This window comes from Polistes fuscatus, unplaced genomic scaffold, assembly GCF_010416935.1.
Source record: "Polistes fuscatus isolate 324 unplaced genomic scaffold, CU_Pfus_HIC Scaffold10, whole genome shotgun sequence".
Classification (NCBI taxonomy): Eukaryota; Metazoa; Arthropoda; class Insecta; order Hymenoptera; family Vespidae; genus Polistes; species Polistes fuscatus.
Window position 1 is genome coordinate 851,007 of NW_025112998.1, and position 24,760 is coordinate 875,766.

General features: G+C 35.9%; 1 protein-coding gene across 2 annotated transcripts in view; it reads right to left on the reverse strand.

Moving 5' to 3' along the window:
- The window catches only part of LOC122526090 (epithelial discoidin domain-containing receptor 1-like), a 100,438-nt gene that overhangs the window by 27,052 nt on the left and 48,626 nt on the right, over positions 1–24,760 (reverse strand). For both annotated transcript variants that reach the window (XM_043649256.1, XM_043649255.1), the window contains exons 3-5: positions 19,461–19,669; positions 16,684–16,789; positions 8,892–9,123 (exon numbers count right to left, since the gene is read on the reverse strand). In XM_043649256.1, coding sequence (XP_043505191.1) covers positions 8,892–9,123; positions 16,684–16,789; positions 19,461–19,590 — 468 coding nt within the window. In that variant the 5' untranslated portion in view covers positions 19,591–19,669. The remainder of the gene's footprint in view (positions 1–8,891; positions 9,124–16,683; positions 16,790–19,460; positions 19,670–24,760) is intronic.

Here is a 24,760-nt window from a genome sequence, read left to right on the forward strand (position 1 = left end):
CATTTCGATCTGTCAATTTGATTACTTTTTCTTTCTTTCTTTATTTCATTTTAAGGAATACTATTTTATAGGATTTTCAAACGAGTTAAATTAAAAGAACATTGTTGTGTTTATCCTTTCAAAATGTACTTTCCTTTTACTTAGGAAGTTGAAAATACTTGGAAGTAAAAGCTAGTCGAGATACGAAGTAGGTATTAGCGAGTTCATACGCCCTCCCTCAGTGCAATTTGCCAGAGCTACATCGATTTCACTTCTGCAAGAGGAAAAACAAGACGTGGTGCGTGTAGTGCAACGGGAGGGGGGCCGGGGGAAAGTCGATACGAGTTGGTGGTGGTGCGTGCTCGTACTTGGGGGTCAAACGTTAGACACGGCGGTGATCGTCGACGTTATCGACCTTTTGTGGCTACGACGACGAAGTCGTCGTCGTTGAAGTCGTTGCCCATAAGATTCCTTCTTTCGTGTTTAGAACCATTGTTGGTTCGTAGAAACGATAATAATTACTAATGCTAACTGAGTTTTTGTACTTATCATTTTACTATCATAAGTAATTTACCTAAAGTTTTATTTTTTTTCCCATTTACATTAATTCTATTCTCAAATTCCAATAATAATGAATATTAATATAATTAACGTAATAAATTCGTTGCAATGTAATTCAATCTAATTAATTATAATTTTAAATTTATCTCTCCAACTAATTATAATAAATTGTATAAATATCTTAAAAAAGGGTGTAAATTTGTAATGAGAAAAAAATATATTCACGTTAAATTCACATTTTTATCTAATAATAATAATAATTGTTGCGTAATCCTACGCAAGCGAGTAAGTGAGAATCATCTGGACGTTTCGAGACGTATCGACGCGTGCCGAGATATAGCGACAAAGAAACATCTTAGTTACGGTGTAACAAAGGAGCGCAGCGAGCTCCTTGCAGGGCGCTTTCGTTCTTCTAGCACACGTTCTCCCACCATTTCTATTAGTCCAATCATATGCATCGACAGCTACGTTATCCAACTTTTCGGTAATTGGTCCGCGCGTTGCGTCGTCTTTTTCTATAAAAGCCGCGTGCTTTCACGCTTTAATGCTATTCTACCACGAGACCTGCGAGAGATCACGTCGAAGAGAACTACACTCCTGCGTTACTATTACATCAGTGGAACAAAGGGACAAAAGGAAGAAGGCCACGTGGTCAGAATTATAGTCTGCTTTGGATTAACAGCAACCTCGATAGCTGCCGATAGGCAAGCCAGCGACACATCATCATCAACTGTATTTCAACCAGGGTTTTTACGCCGAAAGGCTTTTCCCTGCAACGAGCCAAATAAATCGTACTTATTAGTACTGACTGGGCTCAACAAATATATTTTAATTTATTTTCACCTACTCTCATTCCTCATAAATAAACGATTCCTAACATCCATCTATAAGTGCATTTTCAACGACAAGAAAACCACCGGAGTACCGATACAAGGCGTCGGTCGTTCAACAATAATAATAATAACGTTAGTATTGCGATTCGCAAGAAGTATACAAAAATGAGGATCTTTTTATACAATTGACACGACACTAGAACATTAGGAATGTATATTGTGAACACGTACGAAGCATAAGGTTTCGGAGTATCTTCTGAATGGGGGTAAAAAGGGACGAGTTAAGGATGAAACTGAAACTGCAAAAGGGCAGGTGGAACACGTTTCTTAGGAGAAGTGTGAAAAGTAAAAACGATGTACAAGGACGCGATGTGAAGTCATTTTACAAGCTTCCTCTTTTCCCTCTTTTCGTTCATTCTTTTTTTCCTTTTTTCCTTTCATTCTTCCTTTCTTTCTTTCTTTCTTTCTTTCTTTCTTTCTTTCTTTCTTACCTTCTATCCATCTTTTTTCTTGAGTCGCGAGCGTGAGATAAGACATCTGTCGACTTTTATGCACTCGCCATACCCGACGGGACTCGTAAAATTATATTGCGAACACGTTCTCGAGTAAGAGAAAGAGAAAGAAAGAGTTTAAGTTCATATTTCGATAGAACTTGTCGTCTGAAGGAGACCTCTCTTTCTCCTATGAGAGAATGAATGAAAGTGAAAAAAAAAGAAAAGAAAAAATACCTGACAATTCCTCACACTTGTTCGAATACTTAACAACGAGAAACTTGGGATAGAAAGAGAATTGAGAAAACCTGAGGTACTTTAAACGTTTCCCCCCCCCTCCCATTTACATGATAATAAACTATCTTCTTCTCAGAGATTTGTACGTGATATTATTTAACAAGAACAAATGTATTATGTACAAAAATATATTCTGATATATAATATATAATTGATTATTATCGATAAAATATAAATTTGTCGACGAAAATTTGTATTGAAAAGAAAAATAATGGAAAATAATACTCGACTGGTTGCGCATATGCGCCGATGTAATAAATTCGCTTTATGTGTTTCTTCGATAGGTAGACAAAAAAAAAATAAAATAAAAAAGAGAAAAAAGAAAGGGTCACGAGCTGCTCCTCAAGTTACAGCCACTCAAGTTCGCATCGACATGAACGAGTAGTGCACTATAGAAGAAGTACCTTACTCCAAAAATTTGTCAACTACGAGTATTTCTAAAAATCATACGTTTATCATACGATTCTCCTTTCGAGTAGTCCTCGTGATTGCAATCAAATCGAGACGACAATAATACAACTACTTCTCATAGAATATAGCGTGTCTATAATATTTGTCTGTTCTAATTTGAGAAAAAAGAAAAAGAACAAAGGAGAGTTAAAATTGTCTACAAATTTAATCTTAAAAAAGAACACTTTGTGAAGAACATCGAATTTGAATAAAAACGGTGGATTTGAAAAATAAATAGGAATAAAAAGTACTATCGAATGGTAAAGTGGAAAGAAAAAAGAGTATGTAATGATATAGCTGTCAGGGAGATTTCTAGAGCGAGAGAGAGAAAGAGAGAGAGAGAGAAATGAAAATTAGAAAAAAAAAAAAAAAGAAAAAAACAAGAAAAACTGACGGTACAAGCAAGTAGGTTCTATCGCCATTATTCCGTCACGCGAAGAAACTGTGTTCCCTCTCTCAAAACATACACGCATATACACATGCGTATTCACGAATACATAGAGAAATACACGCAGAAACGCATACACATTATCCTCCATATCTTCTTCGTAGCCGCAGAGAATACTATGGTGGAAATCCGATAATTACGAAGGGTGGTGAAATGGGAGGGACGGAAGTGCGTGCGTGCGTACGTTCGTTCGTATATGTATGCGTGTATTTGTATACCTATGTTTACGTTCACGCATTCACTCGTTCAACGTATGAGATTCGAACGTGTGCGAGAAACCATAACACGCGAGCAACTACGAGCATCGGACCGTCGTCGTCATCTATATCGGCTAGACTTGCTTCCACATAAATCACTACACTCGTATCTCAGACGGGGGTAGGAAATATAGGGTGAGAATCGAATAAAGCTTAACCGAACGTACAAAAGGAAGTGAATGGAACTGGAAATACGTTGTTGAAACAAATTACAATGGAACGTTTTTCAAAAGAAATTTTCCTTTGCAAGTAATAACCATATTATATACTTTTTCTTACTAATGTATTACAAAATAAAATCATTATTTTATAAATAAATGATTTTGTAATATTATATTCGAATGAAATCTATCTATCTGTCTAGATGTATTTATTATTCGTTTAAAATAAAAATCAATTTGTCGAGTCTCGTTAAATGTTCGGATCAATCGTTTTGTTATCATTGCCAACGACGTAATTGGATTCGTTCGTTTGACGATTTATCCTATAACAAGTTTTAGTATATATTTCTACGTATTGAGAGAGAGAGAAAGATGTATGTGTATTATTAATACTTATACATACGTATAGAGAATTTCTTGAACGTTGAGCGTGAGTAGTGCTCGTTTCAAGATGCGACAAACGCGTGGGACGATTCTATCTGACAACGAAGATCAACATGACCGATCGTACCGCGTGTTTAACAACCATTTCGAAAGTATCGTACCATGAGAAAGATTATCTTACGGGTTCGTCGAAAATTAGGTACAATGTAGAAACGAGCTTGTCATGCATTGATGCACACATGGATATACATACGTCAATTTATAGTTAACAATTATTACAATTATCCGATGCATTTTCACGACAATTCTCTCGCTAATTGCATTCGAGCACGGAAATATTTATTTTATTCACGTATATATATATATGTTTCCTCAAAATTATTGAAAATTTTCTTCAGCTTTATTTTATTATTATCATTATTATCGTGGCTTAATTCTTGCCTGGTAATAACGTCTTAACGAATACGTCTGCGCATGCCAAGCATCGTAAATTATTGTGAGAAAAAGAACGAAAGTGTGTCTTAGAGAGAGAGAGAGAGAGAGAGAAAGAGATAGAGAAGACGCGAATAATTCGGCACAGTAAAGTAGTGCTCGTTAAAAAGTATCGCGTTCTGCAGTGGAACAGAAAGTAGAACGATTTCGAGATTCTCCTGTTTTTAGAAACGTCATTCTAATGCGTCTTGTTGCAGCAGTCAGTTTCAAGGAACGTTAACAAAGATACTGGGAATTTGCCAATTTTCCCTAAATTTTTTTTTCTTCCTCTCTCTTTCTCTCTCTCTCTCTTTCTATCGTTTTAAACTAATTCATACCAAAATTTTCGCGTACTTATTACCATAAATTAAAATATATTTTAATTAGTCCGGTGAGAAAATCTTTGTAAAAAGATAAGAGATAAATGGATTATCTTTCTCTCTCTCTCTCTCTCTGTCTTTTTATCTTTTACATTCTGTAGATATGAAGTTAGATAAAGGGTAATTTTTTACTTTAGCCTCCTAAATAAATTTCCATACTAGTGTTACATATTAAAGTAATATTTAAAATACATTTAAACTGTTTAAATTGTAAGAAATTTTTATAGAATGACCTGATATATGAGATGGATTTACTTCTTTCTCTCTTTCTCTCTCTCTCTCTCTCTCTCTTTCACTCTCTCACTCTGGAGACACGGAATTAAATAAACGGGTGATGGGTTTTCTATGCCAAGTAAATAAAGTAATTTTAATTATTTAAAATAAAAGTAAAATAATGATTTCACGTAATATATTTCCAACGGATTTTGTAAAAATTTTTCCACCGTATACTATTTAGAAAAGCTTTTTCATATTATACTTTAGGATTTGTATATGCTTTCAACTAAACTGAAAACCTAACTTAACTTTGAGAGTTGCTTACTTTTCCTTCTACCGACTGAATCCTTCGCTTGGAAGGGGAAAAAAAAATTCCTTACCGCATTACCATTCCATTTAATTTTTAATTTATAATAAATGTAGATTCAGCAATTTAAAAGAGTTCATTGTGAAAGTAATCGCGTATATAATACTCCGATAATTTTCTTCCTTCGTATAAAATAGTAAATGAAGAAAAAAAAAAGAAAATGAACAGGAAAAGAAATTAAATTCACGGAATAAGACATTTTTTTTGGGTTAAATCCGTCTAATAAAGAAAATGCAACCTCTCGTTTTTTTTTTGGGGGGGGAAGGACAAACGTATCGTGGAAAAATAAGAAAAAAAAGAAAAGAAGAAGAAAGAAAAAAGAGGAAAAGAAATGTATGGGGAAAAAAGTATATCGCCATTGAAGGTTTCGCCATTAGTCCGATAACTTGCAATTTTCCACGTTAAATGGTATAGGTTGGAAGAAGACACGGAACGAGGTAAACTCTGGGTCCATCCATCCGGCAAACGTTTCCATCGAGTTCCATCCCCCTTCTTCCTGTACCTTCCTGAACGAGGAGGAGCCAACGAGCGTGTAAAACGCGTAGGACGATCTTTCCGCTCGGCTACACAGCGCAATATTTGTTATCGGAGTTTCGTCATGAAAGCTCTTCGTCTAGGAACGAGGCGGCGTACGTACGTACGTGAAAATATTCCCGGCGGACCGGAAGCTTGATATCAAAAAATAAAAAAAAAAAAACGAAAAAAAAAACGAAAGGTAAGAACAAAAAGAAGAGTTTGTCAAAAGTAAAGGAAAGTACAGAGAAAAAAAAAGAAAAGAAAAGAAAAGGCAAGGGAAGGAAAAGTTGGTAAAAGGAAAAAAAAAACGAGCAGTTTTCTGCACTTTGCTCGGAAACTGCTGCATAGCGCAAGTGCAACTCGGGTGTATGCTACGAGGATGCAGTTGCAACGAATTTACGTCACGAGAGATTCCGGGAAAAGCTATTTAATCTCGTGCCAGTCGATGATGGAAGTTTTACGAAAAGTATACGAAACGTGCAGTACAACAAAATGTCTATGCGTTTGTGCGTTTGTCTGCTGCAGTTGCTGCTGTTTCCTCTCCTGTATACGCATGTATGTATGAACTCTGTATGCGTGTACATATAAGAGGCTAATGAGAGCCCAGGTCGTTCTGTTTGACGCGACTATTTATTATTAAGGCGACTCGTGTTCAAGGGAAAGGGAAAGGTTTGAAAGGCGACCGACTTCACGAGCCTTAATTACTTCTGTCGGTCTTTTGAAGCTCCCGCTAGAACCCCTTATTTCGTCGTTGATGATCGCATGATGATTATTATTATTATTAATATTATTATTATTGTTACTTTTATAATTATTACTATTATATATGTTTTTCTCTTTTATTTTTTCTTAAACTCTCTTTGTTTTTTTTTTCTTTTCTTTTTCTTTTCTTTTCCCCCAAAGAAAAGAAATACGAACGAGAAAAGATGGACGAGAAGACGCGAGTAATTTGGGAAACGAACGATCAAAGGAGAAGCGCTTTTGCTCGTGACTTAAGTTTGCCACCTACAACGGCGAGAATAAGAGGGAAAAAGAAGGAAGGAAAGAAAGAAAGAAAGAAAGAAAGAAAGAAAAAATATGAAAATAGAAAGAGAGAGAATAAAAGAAGAGAAAGATTCTTCTCCTCCTTCTCCTCCTCCTCTTCCCACCCCACCCCTTTCCCTTTTTATACCTATTCTAATTAGATCTTTTTTAATTAAAACATTCCACGTTTTAGCAATTTCTCACGGGAATCAACCGCAGGCAAGAATGAAGACTTCAAATTGTTTTCGCAGATGGAATTTGATTTGCTTTATCGAGTATCGTATTCTCTTTTTCTTTTTTTATTCTTAGAAGAGAGAATTGAGAATAAATTTTGTCTCAATTTCTCTCTCTCTCTCTTTCTTTCTTGCTTTCTTTCTTTCTTTCGATATCTTTTAATATTTATTTTAATCAACGGAGACTAAAAATTTGTTCGTGATATACATCAGTATGCGAGTTTAAGGTCGCCAGACGATTAATAATCAGAAAGCAGTGAATAATCATGAATCCAATCGTTTGTTCGAATCACCTTTGGAAAGATGGGCAGCAGTAGAAGAAAGAGAGAGAGAGAGAGAGAGAGAGAGAGAGAAAGGTAGAGTTAAAGCCCTTGGCACATTAGCGCCAATGCAATTGGTTCATCAATATTAATAAGAGATCGTAACTGGACAGTGGACGGGCATTGATTGGTCAGCCAATTTGCCTAGCGGCTAAGCTTTTTCGCGAACGTTTAACATTTTCTTTTCTTCATTTTTCTATTTTGAAGCACGAAAAGAAAGAGAAGAATGATAAAAGCATAAAGGGTGTAGGGAACGATCATTGGGTATTAATGATGGACGCGTCAAGTATAAAATCTTGCCTAAGGGGATTTATCAATGACTTGAAACCTTTAAAGTGTCTTAATGGGAAAAGTAATTCTATCTTCATACGCATAACACGTTACGCGAACGATTCGAAACTTGATTAGTATCTTATGCTTATACTTGAAATCGTTATACGTTATTTATTGAAAATAGGGAGTGGGAGGGAGCGGTTTGGATTTCTAACGCTGGTAGAATAAATTTGTATCGATAAAGTTCTTCCTACGACTATGGTAAATAATAGAAAACGATCGAATATCTAGTTGAAATTTCAATGTATATCTGAGAATGAAAAATATGCGATAAAGATTGGATGGCATCGATGTTTGTATAAGATTTAATTGAAAAATTGTCTGTAACCGTGGTGTTAGACGAAGAATTTGAATATTCGTGATTAAAAAAGAAAAAAATTATGGGTTGACGATGATTGCCAATGAACGGAAATATTCTTTCGATCGAGATTTTATTCATTTCGAAAATACCGTGTTATTTGATAAAATTAATTAGGATAGGTGAAAACTCAAACTCGAGAGAGATTTAAAATAAGACAAGCACGGGGAGAAAATCGATTTTGATGGATGAGAGAGGATAACGTTCCAACGAAGGTAATGGCTCGTTCTTCGATTGGAGACCCAGTCCAAAAGCTCGTTCCTAAAGCTTCGAGATAGCTTTGGCTAACCGTTGAACGGATTCGACGATCTCTAAGGTACGTCTGGGTTCAGGCTTCCGACAAAGTGGCAGCATCCAACGGTACGAAATTAGCTTACGGTTTCGCGATAAGCCGTTTACATTAATCCCTCCACTCGGTCTTCGATTCCTTCATCGGTGGCCAGTAAACTACAGAACGAACGAACCCGATGCTTTGAGCTTCCACCATGCGAATTGCGTCTGCTTTTCAAAGAGGCTAACAGTTACTCTACTTTCTCAAGAGAATATAATTAGATGTACTAATGAGTGTTCTCTATCATGGTTACCCCAGTTACCAATCAACGAAGGTATTACTCTCTAAACTGGTTTATTGATATCTTTGGTTATTTCAAGCGTATGACGTAATGTATTAAGCCTCTTCGAACTGTTTTATGCCCGAATAAACTTTCATTTGACTCAAACAGAATGTTATTACTAATGCTCATTTAAATCGTCTTTAAATGAAACGTTCAAAGAAATTTCTTACGCACTGTAATAACGATGCCAAGAATTTACCTCTTGTCCTTTGATGTCCCTGTAACGAACCCATTTACCCAGTCGTGGTCGCCAATACTCTAGAAGATAAGCCTCCGAGTACTCGACACCCTGTCCGTTTCCAAAACGACCTTGAGTAGCGGTGGCAGTGATAAGGTGGACAGTGTGGAGATCAATTTCCAACCACTCTTTAGCTTCCTTTGTGATCTGATTCTTCGGACACCAAGCACCACCGAGGCTCTCCGTTTTCAATCTAAAATCAATAGATCTTTAGTCAGTTGTGGTTACACGTTAACGATCAATGAAATGTTCTTCTACGGAAAGGCTTAAATAAATCATTAGAGTTCTCGTCAATGTAAGAAACGATATAAGTTAAATGGTACTCGTTAACGATTGACATTTCGGACAGAAGTAACTATAATTAGGTATTACTGATTCTCTCTCTTTATAAGGATTTTCGAATCGGTAGACCCTAGTTATCGAGATCTCTGAGTTCTGAAGACCCTAAAGTCTTACTTTTGGGATTCTCTTTTCATGTCCATCGAAACGCTCGAAATCACTTATCCTTGGCACTATTGAAGAAACTCTTTTCGAACCCCACATCAAGTAAGAATTTGGAAGAGAGAAGATGAGAATGAAAGGAAAAAAGGGAGATAGAGAGAGAGAGTGGGGGGGGTGGAGAGTCGGAGTGTGTCGTTGCCGGCACGGTTATAATCTTTTGGAATGGGAAGGATAGCAGAAAGCAAAGCCAAGGAGAGAAGGTTGGCAGGGCTGGAGCATGAATAAAAGATGAAGCGTGAAGCGCCTTCCCTAATTGCGTGGACCGTTTAAACGCTCGACTAAGAACGAGGGAATCCTCGTTCGATGCAACACGTACACGAAAATCGTGCGAATTTGCCTGTATATCCAAAGGTATATATATATTTGTTGGGAAAGCGGGCTGCATTAATGAGCATCATTGGTGCTGGAAGGATCATGAACAAGGAAGGATGCAAAGGATCGGAACACGTCCGTGATCAGGATACCAGAGACTTTCTGTTTTCAGATTTCATTACCAAACGGTTGGATTTAAATTCTCATTCGTCGCAATTTGTTATTAAGCCAATTTGATAAGTGTCGAATATTATTTGATATGCGTTTACGTTAAATACAATAAATCTTTAACGAATTCGAACACGCAAAATTTGATTTTATTTATCTTCTTTAAACCGAATATTATAATTTTCCTCTCTGATGTATACTATCAGTTTGAAATTATTTGTAACTCAAATATAAAAGGTTAATAATTAAACATTAATTAATGACAATACTCTGTTCAATGTCCATTTTAAAATGGTATCTTTACAAAATATAGGATATTATTAGGTTAAAGGCAAAATTCTGATTTTCCCTCGAGATTCATTCAATTCATAAAGCATGCAGTAGTCATTTTACGGATATACAAAATCGATTCGTCTTTTATCTCCAACAGCAGTAATTAGCATTTTCGCTTATCTCTAGCTATGTCATACTGTCGACTCGCTCGCGATCACTTATTTCTGTCCACGTTGCAATTCGGTTAATTCCAAAGAGATTGGTAGAATCGTTGGCGTATGTGTATGCGCGTGTGTATGTGTGTGTAAAGCTTTACCGACGAGAGGTATAGTAGAGGTGGAATAAGTTCGATAATGGACGATTTAGCTATGAGAGTTGAACGTTTAAAACGTCGTGTTCCGATAATTCGAATTTTTCATTAACTTTGCTTGGATATATTGTCGGTATCTAATAAGTGAAGTCTTTCTAACTGTCAATTTCATTGCGAGTCGTTGGATTGCATAATGTAATGTACGCATTAGAGAGAGAGAGAGAGAGAGAGAGAGAGAGAGAGATTGCTGGGTAATGTCAGACGTGTTACCACTTTCCCCTTTTCGAATCCAGAATTATCTGCGGGTGGAAAATTAGCTGCTCGTGAGAGTGTCTTTCTCTCTTTCGGTTTTTTCCCGTCTATGTTTCGCTCAATTTAATGCCATCCGTCCGTCCGTCCGTCCGTCCGTCCATCCGTCCATCCGCCCGTTCGTCCTACACGTCAGTCCGTTCATCCGACACGGGGGAATGAATTTTCGAATGGCACGGATGAGAGTGTCCCGCGTAAAAAGCGATACCTCTGATCGTCCTTTTTAGCTTTACAGGGACCACACACCTCGATATCTTCCCTTTCTTCTTCTTATTGTTCTTATTCTTCTTCCTCTTTCTCTTCCTCTTCCTTTGCATCTTCTTCTAACGGATCCGAGAAAACTCAGTTATAAATAGAATCGTACTTGTCTCGGCTGGCTAAACGCAAACTGTCTTTTACATGTACTTTCATTTTAATAACGCTAAATTACATTTATCTAACATGCATTATACGGATATACAACACGAGAAACATTGGTATTAACTTTTACAAAAAGTGTTAGTGCGTGCGTGCGTGCGTGCGTGAGTATGTTTCCTGTAGATAAATATCTTTTTTTTCGATCGAAACGATATTGATTTACAACTGTTATGATGATTTCAAAGATAACAGGAAATACAGTTCGTACTTTATTCTTTTCTTTTTTGTGTAATAAAAAAAAAAAAAAAAAGGGAAGAAAAAAAGAAAAAAAAAGAAAAAACGAAAGAAAAGATATTTTTTTTTCTTCTCGGTGCTCGTCTGAGAAACGCAAAACCAGTCTGTCGAAGCTACTTGTTATCGATAAAGAGATGCTTCCAGGTCGCGCAGGTTGTAAATCTCGTGAAAGGAGATCCCGCCAGTTATAACGACGACCGGTCCAGCATAGGATAACAGAAAGAGAGAGAAAAGGTGATGCAAAGAAGGAGTCGTTATCATTCTCGCCTCAGCTGAATGTATAACTCGATTATTAATTCCTGGTGAACCTGATTATCTGTAAGAGGTAAGACGTATACGACTAGTCTTAAGCGTCATTTAATACTAAGAAACGTTTAAAACGATTTTTTTATTTTTCTTCGATTTATCGAGATCAATCATTATTTTTTTTTTGTCTCCATAGTGAAGGTAATCCACGTATGACATAGAAGTGAATGATTGTCAGACGATATATTTAACCATTTCAATATATTTCATATGATTTAGTATCGATCTAACAGTAAATACGACAAAAATACGAGCATAAATAATTTTTTCGTATAACCGAAATTTTTTTAAAAATACGAACAAAAGTTAACAGAATTACCATTTACGAATTCTTGTTTTGTTTTATTTTCGAATAAAATGTTCGTACGAACGGAGGAGCTTTCTTCTTCTTCTTCTTCTTCTTCTTCTTCTCCTTTTTCAGTCGTTTTTCTTCAGTAATAAACGTTATCGTAGCTATGTTTCTGAAAGTGAGACTGTATAATCTTTTTTTAAAGAGGCTTTTCGTTATTCTCCGTTGTTCTTATTTTTGGTCTCTTATTTAAAATACTGAAAAGAGTCTCTTGATTGCGCGTTACGATCGTACTTTTTATAAAAACGACATTGGCCACTCCTATTTCCCTCTTGGAAGATGCAAAATCGAAAATGAGATTCACATTGGTATCATTTGAAGCGATTGCTAAGTGCATAATTGCTCTCGATTCCACAAGACTCGTACAAGTTCTTTACGAAATTGCTTGGTGAATCGAATTGGAACTGGTATCCCAACGCGTATGCACGAGTTTCTACGGAAATAAAGTCGTTATCCATAAATTGCTATCGTTTAACGTTATGTATATTTGCAGAAAACGATAAACGATATCAGTGGTCAGGTGTTGAAATAAGAAGCGAGGAAGAAATTTGCGCTCGTTTGCGCAAACGACGATGATGGTTCGTGGTTATCGGATGGCAGAAATAAAACAAATAAATATTAAAGAGAAAATGATCACGTTAGAGATAATTATGTCAAAGATTAATAATAATTAGTTATCTAAGAAATAATTATTTTATGATAGAAATGAAATTGTTGGATTGGATTGACAATAATTCACAGAACTATATATATATATATTTCAGACTTTCGAAAAGTTTTCTTTAAGGAAGGGAGGATTTTCTTACCCATTTCTACTTCCTTTAGCGTTGATTTTTCACGAGGTCTACTATTTCTTTCGGTATCTTAACGCGACACTCTTACCGGCGTCTTAATTGCACCCATTCTAGAAATACTGTCGAGTAAGAAAAGCTTGAAGAAAGAGAAAGAGAAAGAGAAATAGGGAAAGGGCGAGAAGAAAGTATGGAGTTAGGGAAAGAGAAAAAGAGGGGGAAGGGAGGAAGAAGGGCGAGCAAGCAAGACGCGAGAAAGCGCAGCTGGGGGACAACTTCTTGGTGAAGTAAAATGGCGAAATCAAAAACGCGTGACGAAAGTTATGACGATCCGGCGCAAAACTTGCCTTGGAGATTCCAAAAGAGTAAGAAAGAGAATACTTCGTTCGTCGTGAAATTACGTGTAACGGTATGATTATACTTCCCTGTCTTCTTCTTCTTCTTCTTCTTCTTCTTCTTCTTCTTTCTCTTCTTCTTCTATTTCTTGGCCAACTTTGACTGTTATGGAAAAGGAAATCGAGAGTTTTGGTATAATTAAATCCCCTTTGCAGAAAAATAAAACGGACTTGGCTCCACTGATATATCTAATAATAACCCGAGTTCAATTGAATCTACCTACTTGTTTTCCTTTAACGTTCCGCATTAATACTTGCATTAATTCATCTTTTTTCTTTCCTTGGAAATTCACTTAATTTCAAAGTTATCTTATTTTGCATAGAAATACAAATAATAAACCGCTTCTATCTACCGGTTAAATCCGTATCGAGTTAATTTATCTCATTGAAATTTTTACCACCATTAATTATTATCACTATTATTACGTTAACTTAAAATGAAATTTATCAAAATGACACGACTATTGCTAAAGTTAATTATAAAATATTCCCATATATTTCATCGTTACATTAGAATATTAATAAAGTAATAACTTTTTTACGCGATATCACCGAGAGTAAGTCGTATCTATGTTAAATGTAGTCACGTTTTATGAGATAGAGTAATAACCAAAGGAATAACTACAAACCAATAAAGAATTGCAGTCATTCGTTGTTAGATAAGTTTAAACCACCACCCATTACCACTGGCGATAGTAACGATCAAGATATTAGAAAACAACCGCAAATGATCGAACCTACGGGGTCTAGTTGGGCACGTTTTATCCTTCAAGCAAAGCAGGTGTGCGATCTTCTTTGGCCCGAGGTCGTCGAGTATTAAATTAGATGGTGACGTGCGAGGAGGAGTTGGCTGAGAGTAGGTAGAGAGTATATACATTGGTAAAGGATAGTCATCGGAGTGGCGAGCGGGATAGGAAGGGGGCAGTTGGAGGGGGACGAGGTGGGGGAGGGGAGGGGAAACTAAAAGCTCATCAGGAGTCAGAGATCCATTCAGCCGGTCATTGTCTACTGTAATGGAATGTATTAATATCGGAGAGCCCGCGGGGGCCAACAACAACAGACCGACGCAATACTCGCTTCGACTGCTCGTTGCTGCCCCGTTCGTTTGTTCCTTCGTACAACATGCGTGCTACAGTAGACCGGATGCTTCCCACGGGGCACGGTATATTCGTATAAACCGGCACTGCGGTACAACCTCCGACGAACATTGGGTACTGCGCGTTAATATCTAAACAGGGCTTGTATGTGTTACAAAGAGACAGAGAGGATCATACTCAGAGTGGGAGGGGAGACTGGGGTAAAGTGGGAGATAAAAATACTATTATAACATACTATTATATCTTATTAGTGACAATATTGCTCAAGCACAATTGTAGTCCTTTACTTTTTCTTTTTCATTTGGAATGAAAATGTTTTCGTTACATTAGGTTTCGAGGATATATATTTTGTTGTTTAATACGTTGGAATGAGATTGCTATGAAATTTCGTTGGAGACAAATATGGTTTGTTGGTTCAGCTTCTGTAAGTTTATTTCACTGACGATTGCTCCTGTTCTTTCTGTACGATAGTGAAAGGACTTTTCATAACCTCCTCGCGCACGCACGGATAACTATCAATGATCGATTATTTGCATTGACCGCGTAACCGCCTCTTGAAAGTATCAGATAATTTGCGGTACGAATAGGCGTGAACTTTCTCGCTTGTAATTTAAGCGATCCAACGCACATTTTTGCGGCTTGCCACCAAGCCAAATACAGCAGCAGCAGCAACAGCAGCGATTGAAAAGCAATGAACGAACGGTAATTCGTCGCTGAGGGTTCGAACCAAGGATAAAGAAAAAGACAAAAAAGAAATACAGGTCTCGGTCCTTTATAGAAAATAATTCTATCGTCAATCACGAAACGATTCTTTTTATACTATTATTCGTCGAATTATCGCACGTTTCTAAAAACACACGCATCCTTTTTCTAATAATTCCATTCATTTGCTTTGTAAAACACAATGCTTTCGGTTATGCAAATAATTATTTTCATCTATTGATTTTTTTACGTTTATCGATAGAATTAAAAAACATCGAGAGTATTTATTTTCAAGGGAATAAAGAAGATTTTTGTTCGTGACACTTTATTAAGTAAATTTCGCGTGTCTTATGTTAATCTAAAAAAAAAAAAAGAAAAAATAAGAGAACAGCCATATAAATTCTATAGAACCTGCCACACCGGATTTTACGTGTTTAAAAACAACCGTACACGAAATCATTCCTCGCAAGATTTTATTATTCACGCTAACACGAAGGCGTTTCAATTAACCCTGTAACTCCCCCACTCCGGAAATTGGAGGCGTTCCAAATAAATGTTAAGTTGTAAAGTAACTTTTTACCTACCATTATGATAATTAGAAATCGAGTTTCATATAATACTACGTAAACGAGAACGAAGTTGTGTTGTTATAGAAAGTACTTATGGCGTATGAAAAATATTAGAAATAATTTTTGTCTAAAGAATCATTCGATTTTTACGTAATTTAAAATACATACGAATATAATATTTAAATTAATACGAATATTAAACAAAATTTTATGAAATGAAATTATTGACGTTTACCTAATTTTACGCATAGAATTTCTTCTTAGAAAAGCATTAACGCGAGGAAGAAGAGCGTAATCGTGATGAACCTTTTGCTCGGCATGCTTCGATTAAGGCGAATAGTGGATGTTCTGTGCTAACGATTTCTGGTCCATCCAACATCCGTGACGGGAAAACGAGCGACGTGTGCATTGGCACAGACGCATTAACGATTCTTTGTAATTCTGATTCTTTCAACATCGTCTCGTCTGCCAACTAAATCCATTAGCTCTGTTGGATTATGTATCGAGTGAACGAATAGCCGATAAGTGCGACAAAAATTCGGTTTGACGCATAAGCCGTCTGTAGTCGTTATCGAATCGAGTTGTCAACTGAAAAAGAAATGAACGGACGAAATTTTTTCTCTTTTTTTTCTTCCCTCCCCCTTCCTCCTATTTTTCATTGATTCGTTTCGTTAATCCTTTCGAGCGTGATTTAAAAAAAAAATAAAATAAAGAAAAAAGTATTTTACATTTAGCTGAAAATAACGGTTGGTAATATTAAACGTATGGCAAATAACAATAATGTTCGATCGTTTACTTGAGAAACAACAATAAATCCGTTTTGTTATATTTATATCTAAGTAAAGATAGATAACGTCATGTAAATGTTCAGTTTAAAAATCACTCCGCGTACATTGTACGAGAAACATCTATCTTGATCAAATTGAATCGACACGTGTCTCGGTCGTGTCTGTTTGAAAAATTTGCAAAGTTCTGCAAAAAAATGTAAAAAATAAAAAAATAAAAGATATGAAAGCTCACCGTGCCAGATGCGGGCCAACATTTCCGGCATCGTAGGTGGAACTGACTGTGATGTCCTTATCCGGTATTGCTTTGGATTCCATGCCCAGTGGCGCGATGCATTGTGCTAAAACGTAAAAAGATCAAAAAAGAATTATCATCTCGAACGTTTTACATGCGTATGCGTTCTGCATATTTTTACATATACAACCAACGTTAAACGTGTCAAACGAATATTCCCGTAACGATTATTTAATCGAATACTACGTTGCGAATAATTCGTATAAAAAGATTTACTGTAAAAAAAGAAAAAGAAAAAAAAAAGAGAGAAAAGAAAAAAGTATATAACAAACTGTTTTTAAACAAAATTATACGAATTAATATATGTGTTAAAATCTTTGCGTTTATACGATAAGACGATTAATAATAATATAATCTTATCTGAAATATAATATTTTCTGTTAAAGATATAAATTTAAACACATACACACACATGCATTCAAACACACGTTAGTACACATTTACATATATTTGTATATATTTATATTTATCATAATTTATTTAACCGATGGATCGAGCTGATCGAGATCGGCTTGTAGTTAAATTTATACGAGCACGAACGTTTCGAAGATCGTCGAGATACTGGTTTGAAAAGGAACAGCGAAAGGAATATATCCCTGAACTCAATCTAAAGTATGCGTATTTATATATTTACCGTGCAACGTAGCAAGGCGAATTAAAAAGGGCTAAATAAGCGGCTAACTGAGATGAATCCGTGTGATAGTTGAAACCAGCTTTTCACGTAGGACTACTACCCGAAACGAGTGGGTCGTCGTTGAATGTTTAGTAAAATGGAAGGTGAGCTAAGTGTTAGGGAATAAAAGGGTCTACCTTAGCGTGTCTAACTTATCAGTGTACTTTGATCTAATTGTTGCATTGATTGAAATGAAAATATACTTATTCAGAGATAGACAATGAATCTTATTTCGAGATTCAATCTGAAAAATTAACTATTTTTTTTTTTTTTTTGTATGAAATGAAACGTGATCTTTGATGAAATAAATGAGAAATATAGTTAAAAACTACAGGCAAAAAGTAAAACGAGTAAACGATAAAATGAATTGTTAGAAGTACCGTTATCGAAATAATTGTGTTACGAACAAAATTCTATATTTAAATATCTACTCACATTGGTTTAATGATAATCACAGAAAAAATCGTACTCCATTAATCCTTGTTTTATCTTCTTTATCACTATTTTATCCGAATAACGATGATTTACGAATCGTAATAGAAAAATATTCAGTTACTACCGCGACAACATTATCGCTCGACTGTTAGAAACAGACTGAACGAAGGTGACGTAATACGCGCGATTGAAAACAAAATGTAAACGTTATAGAGAACAATGACTTTGAAAGCGTAAATAAAAGAAAAACGCGCATGACTGACAAGTAAGAATATAAAAACACGATGTTCTCTGCGAATTAGTTTACAAACGTAAAAAATATGTTTTTTCTTTATCCCAGATATGTTTTTCTAAACACAATCATCCTAAATTCCGTTATACGATCGAATTATTTATTAATTATTTCTCATCTCGATCTTAATATTAATTCAACCGTATAAATATATATGCTAATTGAAATAATTCGAATTATTTCTCGATACGATTACGGTTTTAACGATTAAATGTCTTAATCGATCAGCTTTCAAGAAAGTTGTTGTGAACCAAAGGGGAAGCACGAAGAAAAAGGGTGGGTTCGAGAAGTCGGTTAGAAAAAGAAAGGGAATATCTCTCTCTCTCTCTCTTTCTCTCTCCCTTTTTGATTTCCTTTCCTTTATTTTTCTTTCCTACCATTGGTTTAATCTTCCAATGGTACACAAGTTCCCTTTCGACTTCGTCTTGATCGGGGTCTCTTTCTTCCTTTCCTTTCTCACATCGTCGTTTAACTTCGTCGTCTATCCTTTCTTACCTCCCCCTCTCAACCCCAACTTATTTTTCTTTTACTTACTCCTTTTTTTTTCTTTTTTTTTTTTCTTATTTGTCCCTTATAATTCTTCGTTTCGATACTTTACGCTCGTTTTATTTTCCAGACCACCCCAGTTTCTCATCGTCAAGCTGGCCTTAATACGGCTTCGACGATTTGCATGCGTCAGTTGATAGATTCTCTTTTCCGTTCTCAACGAGAAGAGAGGTTGACCGATAGATGGAGAGAAAGAGTGACAGGGATAGAGAGAAAAAGAGAGAGAGAGAGAGACAAAGATATTAACGCTCGGCGTCACTTATCGAACCGAATATTATTTAATAAACGGAGGATCTTCTCTCTTCGCCGTAGCGAATTATTTTATAACGACCGGCGTAAATATTTGCGAGAACTCGCGTCACAGGTGAAGGGTAAAATCAATATTTAATCAACGTTCGAACGAATAATGGCCGGCTTTTTTTTTCTCTCGGGAACATGGTGGTAGGTACATGATTTCTGCGAAACGATTGGACCATGCAACGACAAATATTGTGAAAACGATTAAGTTAACCGGTATTAACGTTTGATTGTAAAAAAAGAAAAAAAAAGAAAAACAAAACAAAGAAATAATATCGCGTAGAATAATATATACGTTAAATGGTGTAAAAATTGTAGATTGTGAAAAAGGGGAACATAAAACATACACACACACACACACATATGCGCGCAATAACGGAAAAGAAGCAGGAAAATTGTTTAAATATTTGATATTATTCTTCCGTGTTTTATATTTTCTTTTTTTTTTGTTGTTAAAGTAAAAATAATACTTACAAAGATCCACGGCATGCGTTGAGGGAACGAACCAGGTGAAACCGAGGAGGAGAAGGGGGAGAAGAAGACGAATATGGTGAAGGGTAGTCGATGGGCTCGCACCAACGACGAAACTAAAGTTCTTCGCCATGGCACCCCCTTTTCGTGCGAGGGTGAAACCCTCGCCCTTTTCTCACCGTGACTCCTGCGTCATTTCAGTCCTCGTCAAGCTGAAACAAAAGGAACCCGTGACATCGTTAGTATCACCGTAAACCTGACGTACGTATGTACGCATGTAAGCGTATTTTTATTTGCAAGTCTCGCGAGATATCATAAAAGGATATCAAAACGAGGAACCTCGTTTTGTTTAAATACTTCAAACTCGTGAATCATATTTCCAACGTAGCAACTTTCAACGTTGAGAAATAATATATACATTTATATTTCTCGATATTTGCATCGATTTTGTAAGACAAGCATCAATTTATTTCTACGAACGTATGATGCGCATTTTATTTTTTCGTCCGATTCATTGGTTAATATATTTTTTCGTTTGTTAACAATGCATAATATTATTATTTATCAAAAATTGTTAAATATTCCTTAGATAAATTTCATTTACGAGAATGTCATAAGTGTTATAATAAAGCTCGAGATGCGCGTACACTTCTAGTGAAAATTTAGGTACACGTTTGAATTTTCGATTTTAATTTAAAGATGGGATGGTTTATAGTAGCTGATTCGGTTCATTAATACGTTATTTGTTGGTCCTGTAGTCTGTACGAAACCACTATTAAATATTTATCTGAAGACAGGAGGGTAGAAACGAAGAGGTAGATTAAAATTCGCGAACGCTTTCAATATAGAAGTTTGCTCGAATTCGTTCAGGTAAGCAACGCAACTAGGAGAAAAGTCAGTGACAGGAGTATAAGTTGGGTAAACAAAAACTAATTTACGTGCCTGAACGAATGATTAGTAGTCATTGTGAATACAGTAACAAATTTTACCATCCAACAAGTCACGAACTTCGCAACAAATTATTGAACTAGAATTATTTAACCAATAAAGTATTTTCATTTTTAGAATACATTTATAATAAATGTTACAAATTGCTTTTGAAAACTTAAAATCTGTCAGATATCAAGATTCAACGATTCATATTCTTTATTAAAATATTGTACATTCGTCAGACACGAGAAACATTTTTTTATTTATCATCGATCGTAAAAATGATCACAATGAAAGTTATAATTTTCGAAACGTTCCATAGGATCAGCCTCGTCGGTGAGTACATTTTTAAAACGCGAGAACTTTCAACTTCCTGGACTATAAGAAAAGATGATAATGACTATATATCAGATATTATCTCCTATATTGTATGTTTTTCTCTCTCATATATTTTTACTTCGAAAATAAGTTGTAACTATCGCAATGCTTTTCGAAAGATTTTTTCTTTTACCTTTCTCTCATTTTTCTATAGCATCTAACTTGTATCGAAGTCATCCCTAGTACACGTCAGACGTAGAAAGAAAGAAAGAAATAAAGAAAAAAATAAAAAAAAAAGATAAGCTTAGATACGTGTTGAATGAAATAAAAAATAAGAAAAAAGAGAAGCACAGAGGTGGTTGTTGATACAGGCGTTGGCAGCGAGTAAGAAAGGTGCGATTTTCGTGTCTATACGTCGATGAACTACCACACACCGGTAATTGCACCAGTCGTGAATAAGTTATAAACAAAATGGTAGTAAGAAGTTTCTTGGTCGAAGGCCTTGCTGCTTGCTCGCATTAAACATACATAGGATACGAGTAGGTGAACTTATAGTCCTCGAGCAAATGTAAAATCAAAACCTCTGAGCGTATTCGTCATAGATTTACAGTTTCGAGATGAAAAATATCGAAAATCAGTATGTCTTTGTTGTTGTTTCTCATATCTTTTATTTTTCCTATATCTTTTATTCTTTATTTTATATCGGTCCGTCGACTATTTCCTTGCTCGATATCGGAAATACGAAGGAAGACCGAAAGATTGAGGAACGTTAGAGAGGTTCTATCATTGTGTGTTCTCGAAACAGCGTCCAGAGACAAAGGGGGAGGAGGCGTGGGGTTGGATGATCGATCGTACGAATCGGTCATAGGAAAATAGAAGATTATCTTAACGTTTAAATAAGATTCTACGAAGAAGATTCGTGCAGGATTATAGGGGGTGTAACAAAAAAAAAAAAAGAAAGAAAAGAAAAATGAAAGAATAAAAAAAAGATATTTCTCCCGATCGATTAACATTTATGATAAGAGAAAGATCTTAATCTCAGCTTGGCAGGTGTCACTGTCTCACTGATTTTATTTTTCTTTCTTTTCAACCGTAGGATGATCATCGTCACCTTCGAATATGCCGTAGGACAAGGGACTCGGCAATTATTATTCCGTCTACGGCAACACGAAGAAGAGGAAGAAGGTACGAAGAAAGGAAAGAACGAGAGTGTGAGTGAGTGAGTGAGTGAGTGAGTGAATGAATGAATGTGAGAGAGAGATAGAGAGAGAGATAGAAATGTGTAAAGGGGTTGTTGGTGTCGGTGTGGTTTCATTTACGATCGGTATCTCGCGGTATACAAGCCATATCTATATGTATATAAGCCTCAGCATGCTTCTAAGCCGCGATGTAAGCCCCGCGAGTTTCTACCCGTTCGGTATCCTAGTTCGACGTCGTCGAATCCTCCTCGTTTGCATAGGAATGAGTTTATGCAGATTAATACACGTGCGAGAGTCTCTCTACGTGTAGCTTGCGACGGACTAGCTAGCAAGCTAGGACTATAGGTAGGTGGTATAACGTTCTATACCGAGTCATCACTCGCTAGCTGGCTGCTCTTCGCAGGGTTCGGGGATGTTAAGCATGGTGTCCCTTACACGGATTTAAACGTACATATGCATATTTTATTGACGATTCGTGAATACGATCTATTCGAGAGTTTCTCTGTTGCATAAAAAAATGAGATACCGTTAGGCATCGTTATAAAATCCGTGTTCTTTTTTTTATTTTTATTTTTATTCTTTCCTACGTTATTTTTTTCTTTTTTTTCTTTCTTTTTTTCTTTTTTTCTCTCATACTTTTTTTCTCTTTTCTTTCATCAGAGAAACCGTTCTACTTTCACGATGTTTAAAAAGGAAACTCTCGATCGACTCTGATCACAGTTTGTCAGTTTGTAAAAGTTTATACCGAGTTTGTTTGAAATAAGTTTCCAGCGGTAAGGTTTGGATTAGGATTTGTTGATAATTCATATTGCGCAGGTGCGATGACTTACTTTTCAAAGATTTCACATAGATAAGAAATATTTGATAAACTTATTTCTACGAACTTTTACATATATATATAAATTTATTGACAATTTGTGAAAGTTTTGTTAAAGATTTTCGATTGTATAAACGATACCGTTACCGCATCATTAAAGAAATCTTTTTTGTTATTCTTTCCTAAGTTACTCCCTTTTTTCTCTTATTCACGTCGAAAAAAAAAATATAATATATTAAATTTATTATTAAAATAATTTGTTGAACAAACAAACAAATCACTAAGCCAACGTTAAATCCGTCGTCCTTGGTAAAATATCCAACTGACACGGATTGTCACGTCGACCGTCGTTAAGGCGTTAATAAAAGCTGCAAAAAGGGGTTAAAGTCTAAACTTTAAATCTTAAGCAACGAGGCGGGTCGTAGACGAGAACACCGATGTTGGACGACGAGAAGAAAACGGGATGAACAAAAATAAAAAAGAAAAAAAGAAGAACAAAAGGGAACGATCGATCGTTTTTCTCATCCTCGTCCTTGTCCTCGTCCTCGTCCTCGTCCTCGTCCTCGTCCCTTGTCGTTGCCGTTGTCCTTCTCGTCGTCGTCGTCGTCGTCATCGTCGAACTGAAAAAGAACGATGGACGGGGGTAGAGGGTTGGGGATCGGTGGTTGGGGGGTTGGGAGGAAGGGCATCGTTGTTAAACGAGATAAGATTTTCTCTTGGAAAAGCCGTTTAACAAATAGACGGTCTCGCGTTGAAAAACGATCCAACGCGACCCAAATAACGTAGCCCACCGTCGACGAGTTGACGCTTTCTGACCTTAATTGTTGTTCGTTCGAAACCAAAAGAGAGAAAGAGAATAAAGCGAATGACGACGGTACAACGAAGAGAGAGAAAATGAAAACAAAGAAAAAACAATAAAAAGAACCATACACGGTAGAAATCCCCTGCAACGAAGCCAAGGAACTTAATAATCTACTTTATCGTACCGTTTGCGGTACATCGTTTTCAACGAGAAATTGAAAAAGAATCGGAAAATGGAGAGAACGATGGTTTGGTCGTTGACGTATGACGAAAATTGATTGTTCGGAAAATACTAAATGAAATCATTGCAATTCCGTGATTTTATCTTCCGGCTATTAAATATCACGAACGTATCTGATTTTTATTTTTATATACTTCTCTGTGAGAAGTTAAGTTAGAAACGTTTTAAACGATACTCGAGAACACACCTGTAAAAGATAATAATAATAATAATAATAATAATAATAATGATAAAAATGATAGGACATTAAATTGAAAAATTATTGAATCGAGTATACTTCCCGACGAACGTTCATGTGATAAAAAACACGTTAGAGGAGTACTTATTTTAAAGTGTTTTCGAGCGGCATTTCGTTTCGAATACCCTGAAGTAATTCTTGGAATAAAAACGTTTAGGTACCAACTACTCGAGGTGGAACCAGAATCCTCCTCGTCGTTTCCCTCGTCAAAGTACTCGACTTAAGTGCTGATTATGATCCGTCCGAGGTATAAAGCTACCGGATCATTCCACTGGCATTGTTCTGCTTTGTACGATTTGACGTAATCCTGAATGCTCTCTGACGTCTCAACAGATCCGAATGTCACACATGACACGAGATAGCTAGCATTAGTTGAATATTACTCGGACGCATATACGCGTACGCAATAGCTATACTTGAAAACATCTATGTACATTTGAAGATTACGATGATATAACGATCTCTCTCTCTCTCTCTTGTTTTGGATCATTTTTCCCATGAATTGTCGTCAGTTTTGAAAAATAATTTGTCTTGCAAATAAATCGTTTAATAGTAAGACATTAATATTTATTACAATGTACTCTCTTTTTTTCTTTATCATAATAATCATTTGAATTGATTACAATACCTTAAAGATTGAAAAATATTCATTTACATTTTGTATTTCATGAACAATCACCGAGTTTATCTCTTTTCTTATATTACACAGGAAACTTATTCTTCGTGACCGTCGTTCAACCTAATTCTTTTTCAATCTTA